The sequence below is a fragment of the Macaca mulatta genome, chromosome 16, assembly GCF_049350105.2.
Source record: "Macaca mulatta isolate MMU2019108-1 chromosome 16, T2T-MMU8v2.0, whole genome shotgun sequence".
NCBI classification, from domain to species: Eukaryota; Metazoa; Chordata; class Mammalia; order Primates; family Cercopithecidae; genus Macaca; species Macaca mulatta.
Genome location: NC_133421.1, coordinates 64,512,196 through 64,527,899, shown reverse-complemented (window position 1 = coordinate 64,527,899; position 15,704 = coordinate 64,512,196). Strand labels below are relative to the sequence as shown.

The window sequence follows — 15,704 nt, the reverse complement described above, 5'->3', positions numbered from 1 at the left end:
CAAAGTGCTGGGATTACAGGCATGAGCCACCGTGCCCGGCAAAAAAAAGTTTTAGACAGATCTCTCTATGTTGCCCAAGCTTGTCTCGAACTCCTGGGCCCAAGAAATCCTCCTGCCACAGCCTCTTGAGTAGCTGAGAGTACAGGCATGCACTTGGGTAAATAACACAAGTGCTGTTAAGGATATGGAGAAACTGGAACCCTCGCCGGGCGCGGTGGCTCACGCCTGTAATCCCAGCACTTTGGGAGGCCGAGGCAGGCGGATCACGAGGTCAAGAGATCGAGACCATCCTGGCTAACACGGTGAAACCCCGTCTCTACTAAAAATACAAAAAATTAGCCGGGTGCTGTGGCGGGCGCCTGTAGTCCCAGCTACTCGGGAGGCTGAGGCAGGAGAATGGCGTGAACCCGGGAGGCAGAGCTTGCAGTGAGCCGAGATCACGCTACTGCACTCCAGCCTGGGCGACAGAGCGAGACTCCGTCTCAAAAAAAAAAAAAAAAAAAAAAGAAACTGGAACCCTCATATACTGTTGTTAGTCATGTAAAATGGTGCAGCACCTTGGAAACAGTATGGTGGTTCTAGTTCCTCAAATGATTACAGAGTTACCACATGACTCAGCAATTCCATTCCTAGGTACACAAAGAGAAGTGAAAACATATGTCCCCACAAAAACGTGTACACTAATGTTTGTAGACAAATTATTCATAATCAAAAGATGGAAATAAGATATGGAAATAACTCGTGTCTGTTGATGGGTGAATGGATAAAGAAAATGTGGAACACACAAATAATGGAATATAATTCTGTCCTAAAAAAGGAAATTTTGCCATTTGTGACAACAAATGGATGAACCTAGAGAGAACTATGCTAAGTAAAATAAACTAGACACAGAAAAATAACCATCACATGATCTCAAGTCAAACTCACAGAAACAGAGTAGGAAGGGGGTGTCTGGGGCTTAAGGGTAGGGAAAATGAGAAGATCATGGTAAAAGGATATAAAATTTCAGTTATAAGTTCTGGAGACCTAATGTACAGCATGGTAACCACAGTTAATAATAACGTACTGGCCAGGCATGGTGGCTCACACCTGTAATCCCAGCACTTTGGGAGGCCAAGGTAGGCAGATCATGAGGTCAGGAGTTCGAGACCAGCCTGGCCAACATGGTGAAACCCTGTCTCTCCAAAAATACAAAAATTGGCTGGGCGTGGTGGCAGGCGCCTGTAATCCCAGCTACTCAGGAGGCTGATGCAGGAGAATTGCTTGAACCTGGGAGGCAGGGGTTGCAGTAAGCCAAGACTGTACCACCGCACTCAAAGCAAGACTCCGTCTAAAATAATAATAATAATAACGTACCACATACTTGGCCAGGCATGGTGACTCATGCCTGTAATCCTAATACTTTGGGAAGCTGAGGCTAGAAGATTGCTTGAAGCTGAGTTCAAGACCAGCCTGGGCAATACAGCGATTCTTTGCCTGTACAAAAAATTTCAAAATTAGCTGGGTGAGGCCGGGCACGGTGGCTCACGCCTGTAATCCCAGCACTTTAGGAGGCCAAGACGGGCGGATCACAAAGTCAGGAGATAGAGACCATCCTGGCTAACACGGTGTAACCCCGTCTCTACTAAAAATACAAAAAAAATTAGCCAGGCGTGGTGGCGGGCGCCTGTAGTCCCATTTACTCGGGAGGCTGAGGCAGGAGAATGGCATGAACCCAGGAGGCAGAGCTTGCAGTGAGCTGAGATCGCGCCACTGCACTCCAGCCTGGGCGACAGAGCAAGACTCCATCTCAAAAAAAAAAAAAAAAAAAAATTAGCTGGGCATGGTAGTGCACGCCTGTAGTCCCAGCTATTGAGGAGGTTGAGATGGGAGGATCGCTTAAGCCCAGGAGTTTCAGGTTGCAGTGAGCTGTAACTGCATCACTGAACTCCAGCTTGGGTAACAAAGGTTCTGTCTCTTTTTAAACTATGTAAAATAAAAATAAATAACATATTGTAAACTTGAAATGTGCTGAAAGAGTAGCTCTTCAGTGTTCTCATCACACACATACAAAAAGGTTAATTATGTGAAGTGACAGACATGTTAATTAGCTTAACTGCGGTACTCCAAAAGGTACACATGTATCAAGATACCACACTGTATGTGTTAAATGTACACAATTTTTATTTGTGAGTTATACCTCAATAAAGCTGGGGTGGGGAGGAAGAAAGAAGGAATGAAATACTGACACATGCTACAAGTCAGATGAAAACACTATACTGAAAGAGGACAGACACATAAATCTACATATTACATAATTCCATTCATATGAAAGGCCAGAATAGGAAAATCAACAGAGACAGAAAGTAGATTTGCGGTTGCTTAAGGCTACAGGAAGGATGGGATAACTGGGTTTCTTCCTTTTTTTTTTTTGAGATGAGGGTCTTACTCTGTTACTCAAGCTGGAGTGCAGTGGCGTGATCACAGCTCCCTGCAGCCTTGACCTCCTGGGCGCAAACAATTCTCCTGCCTCAGCTTGCCAAGGAGCTGGGACCACAGGTGCATGCCACCACACCTGGCTAAATTTTTTATTTTTTATAGAGATAAGGTCTTACGGGCCAGGCGTGGTGACTTATGCCTGTAATCCCAGAACTTTGGGAAGCTGAGGCAGGCAGATCACTTGAGGCTAGGAGTTTGAGACCAGATCGGCGAAAACGACGAAATTCCATCTCTACTAAAAATACTAAAAATTTCCCAGCACTTTGGGAAGCCGAGATGGGCGGATCACGAGGTCAGGAGATCGAGACCATCCTGGCTAACCCGGTGAAACCCCGTCACTACTAAAAATACAAGAAAATTAGCCGGGTGAGGTGGCGGGCGCCTGTAGTCCCAGCTACTCGGGAGGCTGAGGCAGGAGAATGGCGTGAAACCGGTGGGGCGGAGCTTGCAGTGAGCCGAGATCGAGCGCCACTGCACTCCAGCCTGGGGCACAGCAAGACTCCGTCTCAAAAAAAAAAAAAAAAAAAACTAAAAATTAGCCTGGCATATGGCATATGCCTGTAGCCCCAGCTACCCGGGAAGCTGACCAACGAGAATCACTTGAAGCCCAGAGGCTCAAGTTGCAGTGAGCCAAGATTGTGCCACTGCACTCCAGACTGGGTGACAGAGCAAGACTCTGTCTCAAAAATAAACAAACAAACAAATAAAAAGACATAAGGTCTCACTACATTGCCTAGGCCGGTCTCGAACTCCTGGGCCAACCATTCCTCCTGCCTCAGCCTAAGTAGCTGAGTACAGGCACGCACCTGGCTAAATTATGCACTTTATAAATAAATGAACTGTACATTATGTGAATTGTATCTCAATAAAGCAGTATTTTTTTTTTTTTTGGAGGAGGAGTCTCGCCCTGTCACCCAGGCTGGAGTGTAGTGGCGCCATCTTGGTTCACTGCAAGCTCCGCCTCCCGGGTTCACACCATACTCCTGCCTCAGCCTCCCAAGTAGCTGGGACTACCGGCGCCCGCCACCACACCCTGCTAATTTTTTTGTATTTTTAGTAGAGATGGGGTTTCACCATGTTAACCAGGATGATCTCGATCTGACCTCGTGACCCACCCACCTTAGCCTCCCAAAGTGCTGGGATTACAGGCATGAGCCACAGCACCTAGTCACAATAAATCAGTTTTTTAAAAAATGCCTCTTATTCCTAGTTGTTTCCTAACTCTCTCATCTCTAATTTCTTAATATGTCCATTACCTTGATCCTTCTAACTTCTGCCTATCTATCAGTCCTTTCTCACATTCACTTTCTTCTCTCTCTAGACTCCACAGTTCATTCATTTCAATCACTACTAGTAATATCCCAATTCTCCTGCCACTCTCATATGCCTGGAACTGGATCAATTCAAATGTCTGCTTTCTCCAGGCCTACAACAGACTACTCCATTGCCAAAGGGGGTTAAATACACACGCACGCACGCACACGCATGCACACACACTCTTTTTGAAGATGTCATTCTTTTGTTTTTTTCGAGAGTCTCACATTGTTACCCAGGCTGGAGTGCAGTGGTGCAATCATAGCTTGCTGTGGCCTCAACCTCCTGGGCTCAAGGGATCCTCCCACTCCAAGCTCCCAAGTAGCTGGGATATAGGCACACATTACTGCACCAGGCTAGTTTTTTGGTAGAGAGAGGGTCTCACTTTATTGCCCAGATTGGTCTCAAACTCCTGGGCTCAAGCAATCCTCCTGCCTTGGCCTCCCAAAGTGCTTGGATTACAGGTGTGAGTCACAGTGCCTGGCTTGCTCTATCCTTCTGTTTCACAAAAACAAAGCACAGAAGGGAATGCTAACTTCCTTTGCACATACCTTTCCTTCCCACTTTTAATTACAATGGAAGATACTTCTCTTGTCTGGTTCCTACATCTTCTCACGTACTCAGTCAAGAATACCAGTGCTTACTTAATATTGTTATCTATTCCCTCATTTGTCCCCCCCGCCCCTTTTTTTTTTTTTTGAGATGGAGTCTCACGCTGTCACCTAGGCTTGAGTGCCCGCCACCACGTCTGGCTAATTTTTTTGTATTTTTAGTAGAGATGGGGTTTCACCATGTTAGCCAAGATGGTCTTGATCTCCTGACCTCGTGCCTTGGCCTCCCAAAGTGCTGGGATTACAGGCGTGAGCCACCGCACCCGGCTTTTCCCTCCTTTCTAATCTTCCTTTGCACATACCTTTCCTTCCCACTTCTCTGTAATTACAATGGAAGATGCCTGTTTTGTCTGGTTCCTACTTCTTCTCATATATTCAGTCAAAAATACCAGTACTCAATATTATTATCTATTCCCTTTTTTCCCCCCTTTATCTTTTCTTCAATCTTTGACCATATTTGAGACTCTCCTAACTTTTTAAAAAGCAACTAAATCACCTCTTGATCTCAAAGCAACCTTTCCAACTACCATCTCTTTAGCCTTCCCTCAGTCAAGTTTCTTTAACAAGTTTTTTTTGGCCAGGCACAGTGGCATGAACCTATTGTCTGAGCTATTCAGGAGGCTGATGTCGGAGGATTGTAAGTTCAAGTTCAAGCCCAGCTTGGGCAAAATAAGGAGACCCATTTCCAAAAAAAAAAAAAAAAGAATTCTTGGAAGACTCTCAGAAAATGGCAGTGGCACAGTTTTATCTGTCTTCAAATCTCCACATGGAATGAGAGCTCTGGACAGCAAAACCAAGATCCAAACCAAACCTTGGCCAGGCACAGTGGCTCACGCCCGTAATCTCAACACTTTGGGAAGCCGAGGTGGGTGGATCACCTGAAGTCAGGAGTTTGAGACCAGCCTGGCCAACATGGTAAAACCACGTCTCTACTAAAAATACAAAAATTAGCCAGGCATAGTGGCACGCACCTGTAATCCCAGCTACGTAGGAGGCTGAGATATGAGAATAGCTTGAACCTGGGAGGCAAAGACTGCAGTGAGCCATTGCATTCCAGCCTGGGCGACAGCAAAACTCTGTCTCAAAAAACAAAAAAGAAACCAAAACCTTCAGACAACACTGCAACAAGCTAAGTTACCAGGTATCCCCCAAGACCCAAAATGTAAGTGCATAACAAACCACCAACAGCTATAGGACCTGTACAGTATTGGTGTCCACGCAGGAGAAAGCAGAGAAAGCAAATGGACCTGAGAACAGGAGAACACTGAAATAATCAACAGGTAATCAAGAGAAAGTACAACTGTGAAAACTGAAAACTGTACTTAAAACTAGTAAGGGGGCCAGGCGCGGTGTCTCATGCCTGTAATCCCATCACTTTGGGAGGCTGAGGTGGGTAAATCATGAGGTCAGAAGTTCGAGACCATTCTGGCCAACATGGTGAAACCCCATCTCTACCAAAACAATACAAAAATTAGCTGGTTGTGGTGGCATGTGCCTATAATCACAGCTACTTGGGAGGCTGAGGCAGGAGAATCACTTGAACCCGGGAGGTGGAGGTTGCAGTCAGCAGAGATCACGCCACTGAACTCCAGTCTGGTGACAGAACTCCAGTCTGGCGTCTAAAAAAAAACAACAACAACAACAACAAAAACTAGCAAGGGTTCTACCAAGGGACCGTAAGGGCCCTGTGGTCAAAAGGTCTGGCTGGACACGGTGGTTCACGCCTGTAATCCCAGCACTTTGGGAGGCTGAGGTGGGTGTATCATCTGAGTCAGGAGTTTGAGACCAGCCAGGAAAACATGGTGAAACCTCATCTCTACTAAAAATACAAAAATTAGCCGGGCATGGTGGCACACGAGGACCCAGCTACTAGGGAGGCTAAGGCAGGAAAATCGTTTAAACCTGGGAGACAGAGGTTGCGGTGAGCTGAGATTGCGCCACTGCACTCCAGCCTGGGTGACACAGTGAGACTCCATCTCAAAAAAAAAAAAAAAAAAAAAAAGGTCTGAAGGGATGAAGCTGACCTGGCTGCCAGGGCTCCCTTCTAGGGACAGAGCCTACACTGTCCTAGAAGGGAGTTCCTAGAAGAGAAACTGTTGAGAGCAGAACCAAATTCAGTAGGACAGGGATGGTCCAGAACAAGCTGGGAAAGGGAACAAAAGCAACAAACCTCAGAAAGCAAGTCACCATATTTCTCACCACCACAGAAAAACAACAGAAGAAGGAGCTCTGTGAAGTTAGAAGAAGTTACTCTAAATCATGCTTCCTTCTAAAACACCAGGAAAATTAACGTTACATAAAAATGAACAGAAAATATAGAAGTTAAATCTCGTATAAAGTTATAATAAGAAAAAAAATAGCATTCCTACAGACAATGAAAGCATGCCAGAAAGATATCCACATATTATATCAAAATCACAACTTCTATTTCAAAATGAGCTAAAAAGACATTAAGAAAATCATATAAGGCATGAAAGAACATCAATCAGAATTGGAAAAACTCAAAAATGAAATGAAAACTCAGAAAGGTATGAGCAATTAAGAATCAAAAGCTGTTTACCAGATATCACCACCTGAAAGTCCCACACCTTCTCAATCTCAAAACTACCAAAACCTAACCCACCACTGTCCTTTCAGAATTCTTCTCCTGCTGTCCCTTCCTTAACAGTTCATCAACCTGCACATTCCTTTGACTCCTTTTTCTTTTTCTGAGTCAGGGTCTCACTTTGTTGTCCAGGCTGGAGTGCTGTGGAGTGATCATAGTTCTACAGCTCTGACCTCCCTGGGCTTAGATGATCCTCCTGCCTGAACCTCCTCAGCAGCTGGGACCACAGGCCTGCGCCAGCAAGACCGGACAATTTTGTTTCCTACTTTTCTTTTGTAGAGATGGGATTTTTCCACGTTGCCCAGGTGGGTCTCAGGCTCCTAGGCTCAAGCAATCTACCTGCCTCAGCCTCCCAATGTGTGATTATAGGCATGAGCCACGGTGCCTGGCCTCCTTTGACTCCTTAATTCAGGTTCCACATTCAATCAATGAAGGGGTTGTTAGTAACACTAGAATCTCTCTCTCATCTGTCCACATCTTGCCATTCCCACAAGTATGAACCTTCTTTAGGACACCATTGTCATGCTCCTTGGACTATCCTAACAACCTCTAAACAGCTCTTCTGCCTCTAGTCTTCCTCTGTGCCTCACCCACAATTCATCCTCCACATTTAAGCCTTCAATGGTACTTCTTTCCTTGCCATTAGGATAACATCCGAACTCCTTTACATATAGAATGGTAAGCTGTTATAAATTCACAATCCCCAAAACTCAATGAACACTCCATACTGCCTGTCAGTTTTTCCAGCATTTCCAATCTCTAGTGACTACAGACAGTCCTGATGTATGATGGTTCAACTTATAATTTTGACTTTATGGTGATGTGAAAGCCATAAACATTCAGTAGAAACTGTACTTCTCAGCTGGGTGCAGTGGCTCATCACACATGTAATCCCAGAACTTTGGGAGGCTAAGGTGGGAGGATCCCTTGAGCCCAGGAGTTCAAGACCAGCCTGGACAACATAGAGAGACCCCATCTCTATTTAAATTTTTTTTTTTTTTTTTTTTTTTGTGAGACTGAGTCTTGCTCTGTCGCCCAGGCTGGAGTGCTGTGGCTGGATCTCAGCTCACTGCAAGCTCTGCCTCCCGGGTTCCCGCCATTCTCCTGCCTCAGCCTCCCGAGTAGCTGGGACTACAGGCGCCCACCACCTCGCCCGGCTAGTTTTTTGTATTTTTTAGTAGAGACGGAGTTTCACCGTGTTAGCCAGGATGGTCTCGATCTCCTGACCTCGTGATCCGCCCGCCTCGGCCTCCCAAAGTGCTGGGATTACAGGCTTGAGCCACCGCGCCCGGCCTTAAAATATTTTTTAAAAAATAAAAAAGATGGCCAGATGCAGTAGCTCACGCCTGTCATCCCAGCACTTTGGGAGGCCAAGGAGGGCAGATTATGAGGTCAGGCGATCGAGACCATCCTGGCAAACATGGTGAAACCCTGTCTCTACTAAAAATACAAAAAAAATCAGCCAGACGTGGTGTGGGCGCTTGTAGTCCCAGCTACTCGGGAGGCTGAGGCAGAAGAATGGCTTGAACTCACGGAGCAGAGCTTGCAGTGAGCGGAGACGCGCCACTTCACTTCAGCCTGGGCAACAGAGCAAGACTCCGTCTCAAAAAAAAAAAAGGAAAAGGCTGGGCGCGGTTGCTCACGCCTGTAATCCCAGCACTTTGGGAGGCCGAGGCAGGTGGATCACGAAGTCAGCAGATCGAGACCATCCTGGCTAACACGGTGAAACCCGTCTCTACTAAAAATACAAAAAAATTAGCCGGACATGGTGGCGGATACCTGTAGTCCCAGCTACTCGGGAGGCTGCTGCATGAGAATCGCTTGAACCCGGGCAGCGGAGGTTGCAGTAAGCTGAGATCACGCCACTGCAGACAGAGTAAGACAGAGTGAGACTCTGTCTCAAAGAAAAAGAAAAAAAAAAATCATACTCCTTGAGATGCTAGATAGCAACAGAGAGCTGCTGCTCCAAGTTAGCCAAGAAGTTGTCTTCAACTTCTGAACTTACGATGGGTTTACCAGGATGGGATATAACTACACCATGAATCAAAAAGCAGCTGTACTGCAAATATTCCCCATCCCAAAACCACTTGTAACTCTGAATTCTGTCCACTTCTATTTTCAATATCACAACTCTACTCCATGCCACACTAAGTACTTAAGTGGACACCTACAACAGCTTTCTTAACTAGCTTTTCTGTCTCTGATCTTGTTCCTCTTAATTGCAGACAAAATAACTGCTGTAAAAGAATCCTCAAATTTTACAGTACAGAGCACCAACCTAGGATATTCTTTAATACATAAATGTCTGAGTCCCCAATGCCCCTCCCAAGAGTCTGTTTCAGTAGAGAATGGCCAATTGGATTTTCTGATGCAAGTGTTCTCTGGATCTGAAAAACACTTCTTTAAAATTTAAATCAGACAAAGCATAGTGGCTCATGCTTGTAATCCCAGCAGTCTGAAAGACCAAGACAGGTGTATCACTTGAGGTCAGGAGTTCGAGACCAGCCTGGCCAACATGGTGAAACCTCATCTGTACTAAAAATTAAAAAAAAAATTAGCTGGGTGTGGTGGCGTGCATCTGTAGTCCCAGCTACCTGGCTACCTGGGAGGCTGAGGCAGGAGAATCGCTTGTACCTGGGAGGTGGAGGCTGCAGTGAGCCGAGATAGTACCACTGCACTCCAGCCTGGGCATGTGACAGTGTGAGACTCCATCTCAGAGAAAAAAAAAAAAAAAAAAAAAAAGGAAATAAAAATTTTAAAAAATAAAGAAATCCAATCACATCACTTTTTTTTTTTTTTTTTTTTTGAGACAGGGTCTTATTCTGTTGCCCAGGCTGGAGTACAGGGGTGCAATCTTGATTCACTGCAACCTCCACCTCCCAGGCTCAAGCAATCGTCCCACCTCACCAATTGGTGGCCCCTGCTCACCAATTTGTCTTTATTTCTAATACCTATCCTGTACCAACAACGCTCCAGTCACACCTAACTACTCCCAAGTTCCCAAACGCTATTTTCTCTATCTGGGCTTTCTCTCTTTTTAAAAAAAATTTTGGGCCAGGCGCAGTAGCTCATGCCTGTAATCCCAGCACTTTGGAAGGCCGAGGTGGATGGATCACGAGGTCAAGAGATGGAGACCATCCTAGCCAACATGATGGAACCCTATCTCTGCTAAAAATACAAAAATTAGCTGAGTGTGGTGGTGCACACCTGTAGTCCCAGCTACTCGGGACGCTGAGGCAGGAGAATCACTTGAACCCGGGAGGCGGAGGCTCCAGTGAGCCAAGATTGTACCACTGCACTCCAGCCTGGCTACAGAGCGAGACTCCATCTAAAAATAAAAAGAAAAAAAAAAAAATTGGGGGGCATGGTGACTCATGCCTGTAATCCCAGCACCTTGGGAGGCCAAGGCGGGTGGGTCACCTGAGGTCAGGAGTTCGAGACCAGCCTGACTAACATGGTGAAACCCCGTCTCTCCTAAAAACACAAAAATCAGGCGGGCGTGGTGGCATGCACCTATAATCCCAGCTACTTGGGAGACTGAGGCAGGAGAATGGCTTGAACCTGGGAGGCAGAGGTTGCAGTGAGCTGAGATCAAGCCATTGCACTCCAGTCTGGGCAAGAGAGTGACACTGTCTCAAAAAAGAAAAAAAAATTAATTTTTTTTGGCTGGGCATGCCGGCTCATGCTTGTAATCTCAGCACTCTGGGAGGTCAAGGTAGGAGGACTGTTTGAAGCCAACAATTGGGGGCTGTAGTGAGCTGTGATCCCACAACTGCACTCCAGCCTGGGTGACTGGGCAACGAGTGATACCCTGCCTCTTCTTTAAAAAAAAAAAAAAAAAAAAAAAAGAGGGCTGGGCACAGTGGCTCACACCTATAATCCTGGTACTTTGGGAAGATGATGCGGGCGGATCACCTGAGGTCGAGTTCATGACCAGCCTGGCCAACATGGTGAAACCCCGTCTCTACTACAAATACAAAAGTTAGCCGGGTGTGGTGGCGTGCACCTGTAATCCCAGCTACTCAGGAGGCTGAGCCAGGAAAATTGCTTGAACCTATGAGGCGGAGGTTGCAGTGAGCCAAGATCACGCCACTGCACTCCTGTCTGGGTTACAGAGCAAGACTCCATCTCAAACAAAAAAAGAAAAGAAAGTTTTTAATTTTTGTGAATACATAGAAGGTATATATATTTATGCAGTACATGAGATTTTTTTTTTGAGACAGAGTTTCGCTCTTGTTGCCCAGGCTGGAGCACAATGGCACGATCTTAGCTCACTGCAACCTCCACCTCTTGGGTTCAAGTAATTCTCCTGCCTCAGTCTCCTGGGTCACTGGGATTACAGGCGCCAGCTACCACGCCTAGCTAATTTTTCTTTTTTTTGTTGTTGTTTTTTTTTTTTGAGACGGAGTCTCACTCTGTGCCCCAAGCTGGAGTGCAGCGGCGCGACCTCGGCTCACTGCAAGCTCCGCCCCCCGGGTTCACGCCATTCTTCTGCCTCAGCCTCCCAAGTAGCTGGGACTACAGGCGCCCGCCACCACGCCCGACTAGTTTTTTGTTTTTTTTTAGTAGAGACGGGGTTTCACGGTGTTAGCCAGGATGGTCTCGATCTCCTGACCTTGTGATCCGCCTGCCTTGGCCTCCCAAAGTGCTGGGATTACAGGCTTGAGCCACCGCAACCGGCGCTAATTTTTCTTTTCAGTAGAGACAGGGTTTTGCCACGTTGGCCAGGCTGGTCTTGAACTCCTGACCGCAGCTGATCCACCCGCCTCGGCCTCCCAAAGTGCTGGGATTACAGGTGTGAGCCACTGCGCCCGGCCCATGAGATATTTTTATATAGCTATACAATGTGTAATAATCATGTTAAGGGTAAATGGGGTACGGATCACTTCAAGCACTTATCCTTTGTTACAAACAATTCAATCACATTCTTTTATTGACACTTATTTTTTTTTTGAGATGGAGTCTTGCCCTGTCACCAGCCTGGAGCACAGTGGCGTGATCTCGGCTCACTGCAACCTCTGCCTCCCAGATTCAAGCAATTCTCCTGCCTCAGCCTCCTGAGTAGCTGGGACCATAGGCGCGCGCCACCACACCCCGGCTAATTTTTGTATTTTTGGTAGAGACAGGATTTCACCATGTTGGCCAGGGTGGTCTCGATCTCTTGACTTCGTGATCCACCCACCTTGGCCTCGCAAAGTGCTGGGATTACAGGCTTGAGCCACCACACCCAGCCAATAGTTATTTTTAAATATACAATAAGTTACTGTTGACTGTAGTCACCATGTTGCAAATATGAAATTCTAGATCTTAGTCATTCTTATTTTTTAAATTTTTTTGAGACAGAGTCTTGCTCTGTTGCCCGGGCTGGATTACAGTGGTGTTGATTATGGCTCCCTGCCACCTCCACTTCCCAGGCTCAAGGGATTCTCCTGCCTCAGCCACTTGAGTAGTTGGAATTACGGGCATGCGTGACCACGACCTGCTAATTTTTGTATTTTTAGTAGAGATGGAGTTTTGCCAAGTTGGCCAGGCTGGTCTTGACCTCCTGGCCTCAAGTGACTGGCCCACCTTGGCCTCCCACAGTGCTGGGATTACAGGTGTGAGCCATTGCGCTGGGTTTAGATCTTATTCATCCTAAGTATTATTACTTTTTTGTACCCCTATGGGTTTTTTTTTTTTTTCCAGACGGAGTCTCGCTCTGTCACCCAGGCTGGAGTGCAGTGGTGCGATCTCAGCTCACTGCAAGCTCCGCCTTCCGGGTTCACACCATTCTCTTGCCTCAGCCTCCAGAGTAGGTGGGACTACAAGGCGCCCGCCACCATGCTTGGCTAATTTTTTGTATTTTTAGTAGAGACAGGGTTTCACCGTGTTAGCCAGGATGGTCTCCACCTCCTCACCTTGTGATACGCCCGTCTCGGCCTCCCAAAGTGCTGGGATCACAGGCGTGAGCCACAGTGCCTGGCCTCTTTTTTTTTTATGTATTTACTTTTTAAGACAGTCTCACTCCGTCACCCACATAGGAGTGCAGTGGCATGATTTCAGCTCACTGCCACCTCCATCTCCTGGGATCAAACAATTTTCGTGTCTCAGCCTCCCAAGTAGCTGGAATTACAGGCATACATCACCATACCCAGCTAATTTTTGTTATTTTTTAGTAGAGATGGGTTTTCACCATGTTGGCCAGGCTGGTCTCAAACTCCTGGTCTCAAGTGATCCGCCTGCCTCAGTCTTCCAAAGTGCTGGGATTACAGGCATGAGCCACTGCTCCCAGCCCCTATGGGCTTTCTTGACTGTTGTTCCCTCTGCCTAGATAGAACACATTATACCCAGTCAACTCTTAATCTTTCCTGACTGACTAGGATGGATTCAGTGCCCAGCTATAACACCCTACTTAGCCCTATCCCAGCGCTATCCTCTATCAGCAAGTGGTACAATTGCTTGAATGTTTGTCTGACTTCCTTATTAAGTTGTAAGATCTCTAAAGATAGGAATTTTGTTATAGTGTTCACTGTTCCATCTTCAAGGGCTTAACAGATTCTAAAATGTAGTAACGGTTCTAAAAATTTATAGACAAAATCTTTGATCCACTATCCAATTCCCCCTGTATATAATCCCATTAGCAGAACTCAGGACTCCACTCAACAACCCAGAAAACAAACATTTATTCTGATGGCATCTCTAGTAGTTTATCCAAAAGACAGGAAACTCTCCTAGAAACAGAGAAATCCCCACCTATAAAATGATGGATGCTCTTGGCACAAAACATTCAGAATCCTACCCTTTCAAAGTCTTCAGATAGATTTGGAAAAAAAAATCCACGAAAAAAATATCCAACTGGCTGGCTTCTTAACCTACACTGCATAAAACAAACTGTCAAACATCTTTCAGAGGACTTCAAGATGTACTCATTCTCTTATTTAGAATCTCATACTCTTCAGACAGGAAGAGAAGTCAACTAACAGTATAACACCTGTGGCTTGAGACGGCATGCCCCAAGTTTTCCCTAGGTCTAAAGAGAACAAGACATTCTGTAACACTTTCTCAGAAGCATAAATGAAGAATACACAAGAGGATAAACACGGAGGTCATGGTACGTTTGCAACGAAGGTGTGTACACTTTCTAAAAGCATTTCTGATCTGTACCATAGGAAAAAACCTGTCATACTCACTTCTGAGTCTTCTGCACTTTCATAATCCGAGAGAACAGCTGAAATAAAACAGAAATATGTGGAAAAACAGAAACCCAGAAACATTTTTTGGCTGCTTATTATAGGTCAGACTAAGAGTCTCATTTAATTCTGACATCAACCTACAACGTGAATAAAATTATAGTCTCCACTTACAGAAGGAAAAACAGACTCAGAGTAACTTGCACAAGACTACACTGCTAAAACCTATGCTCTTAAGCACTATGCTACAAAAAGCCACTCTGTGGCCCTAAATCCGTGTGTGAGAATGTCGACAGTTGGAAATAGGTTTTCTGAGTTTATGTTAAAAAAAACTCTTGTCCTAATGGGGTAAAAGATGCTACTCACCATCACCTTCAATGCCATCTTCACTCTCCTGAAGGAAAGTAGAAGACATGGGTTAGTTCTGTGATTTCCAGAGGTGGAGAGCCCAATAAAGAAATGTGGGTGAAGAGCTGAAGACTGAGCACAAAATGGTCGGAGAGAGAGACAAGTAGTAGCCAAGGCAGGTCTGGTCTTTAGTAGCCAAGGCAGATCTGGTCTCCTTCCCTCCAGACCCGATTTCTGAATAAACATCCGCTTTCCATACCCAGCGGCTCTGCCATCCTCCCAGAAACCCCCAATCCTTCTTCCCTTAGAACTCCGGATGCAAACTCACACTGGGATAACTCCCCTTTTCTCGTAAAAACAACAAAAAAAGTCCCAGTATCTACTATCAACTCCCAGACACCTAGCATCACCTACACCCCGCCCCCGGCCGGCCGGCTCGCCGCCCGGTCCCCACCCCGCCCCGCCCCGCCTCGCCTGCGCGCACTCACACACTCCGACTCCTCAGCGCTCTTGGCGCCCCCGCTCTCCACCCGCCGCAAATGAAGGGCCCCGATTCGGCCTCCGCGCTGTGAAGGCAGAGAGCCGCTGCCGCCGCCTCCAGCGCTACCGCTGCAGCTCCCGCCGCCCCGCAACGGGGAGCCGCCGCTGTCTGAGCCCGAAGCACCAGATTCCTCGTCCTCGGTGTCTTGCGAAGCGCGCTGCCGCCGCCGGTCCGCCATTTTACGGAGAACGGCCACCGCCGGCGAGCTACTTACGCACCGCGCCCGTCCCAGAGGCTGCTGGGAGGCTCGCTAGCTAGTCCCGGCGTGCTGCGCGTGCGGCGCTCAGCCATCCCGCTTGGGGTGGGCGGGACACGGGGCGGGGCCTTGGCCTGCGGCAGGTTTGCGGCGGAACCGGATTACGTCTATCGGTGATGTAAGGGGGCGTGGCGCGGCTTCTGACTTCTCTTAGGCAGGCCTAGGGCGAGGGGAATTGAGACTTCAGCTGCTTCCCGGGTTCCTGGCCCGGCCATCTTGGGCTTCCCGAGTGGAAGGCATCGACCTGTCACAGCTTTACTGCAACACTGGGGTTGTTTCATGGTTTTCTGTTTCCGTTTCTCAGTTCTACCTACGTTTGAAGCAGGTCAATTTACTGCATTCCTTTGCTTGGTAATATCACGAATCAAGGTAAATCTTAAAA

At 46.8% G+C, this 15,704-nt stretch overlaps 1 protein-coding gene across 14 annotated transcripts in view; it reads right to left on the bottom strand.

The window, feature by feature from the left end:
• CASC3 (CASC3 exon junction complex subunit) overlaps positions 1-15,282 on the bottom strand; it is a 77,289-nt gene extending 62,007 nt beyond the window's left edge. For 5 of the 14 annotated variants that reach the window (XR_013405697.1, XM_077968672.1, XM_077968671.1 and 2 more), the window contains exons 1-2: positions 14,995-15,280; positions 14,178-14,215 (exon numbers count right to left, since the gene is read on the bottom strand). Coding sequence is in view for 12 of the 14 variants with exons in the window: in XM_077968672.1 (XP_077824798.1) it covers positions 14,178-14,215; positions 14,995-15,244 (288 nt within the window). In the remaining 2 variants the exon portion in view is untranslated. 14 annotated transcript variants of the gene reach the window in all.
• Between the last annotated feature and the right edge of the window lie 422 nt (positions 15,283-15,704).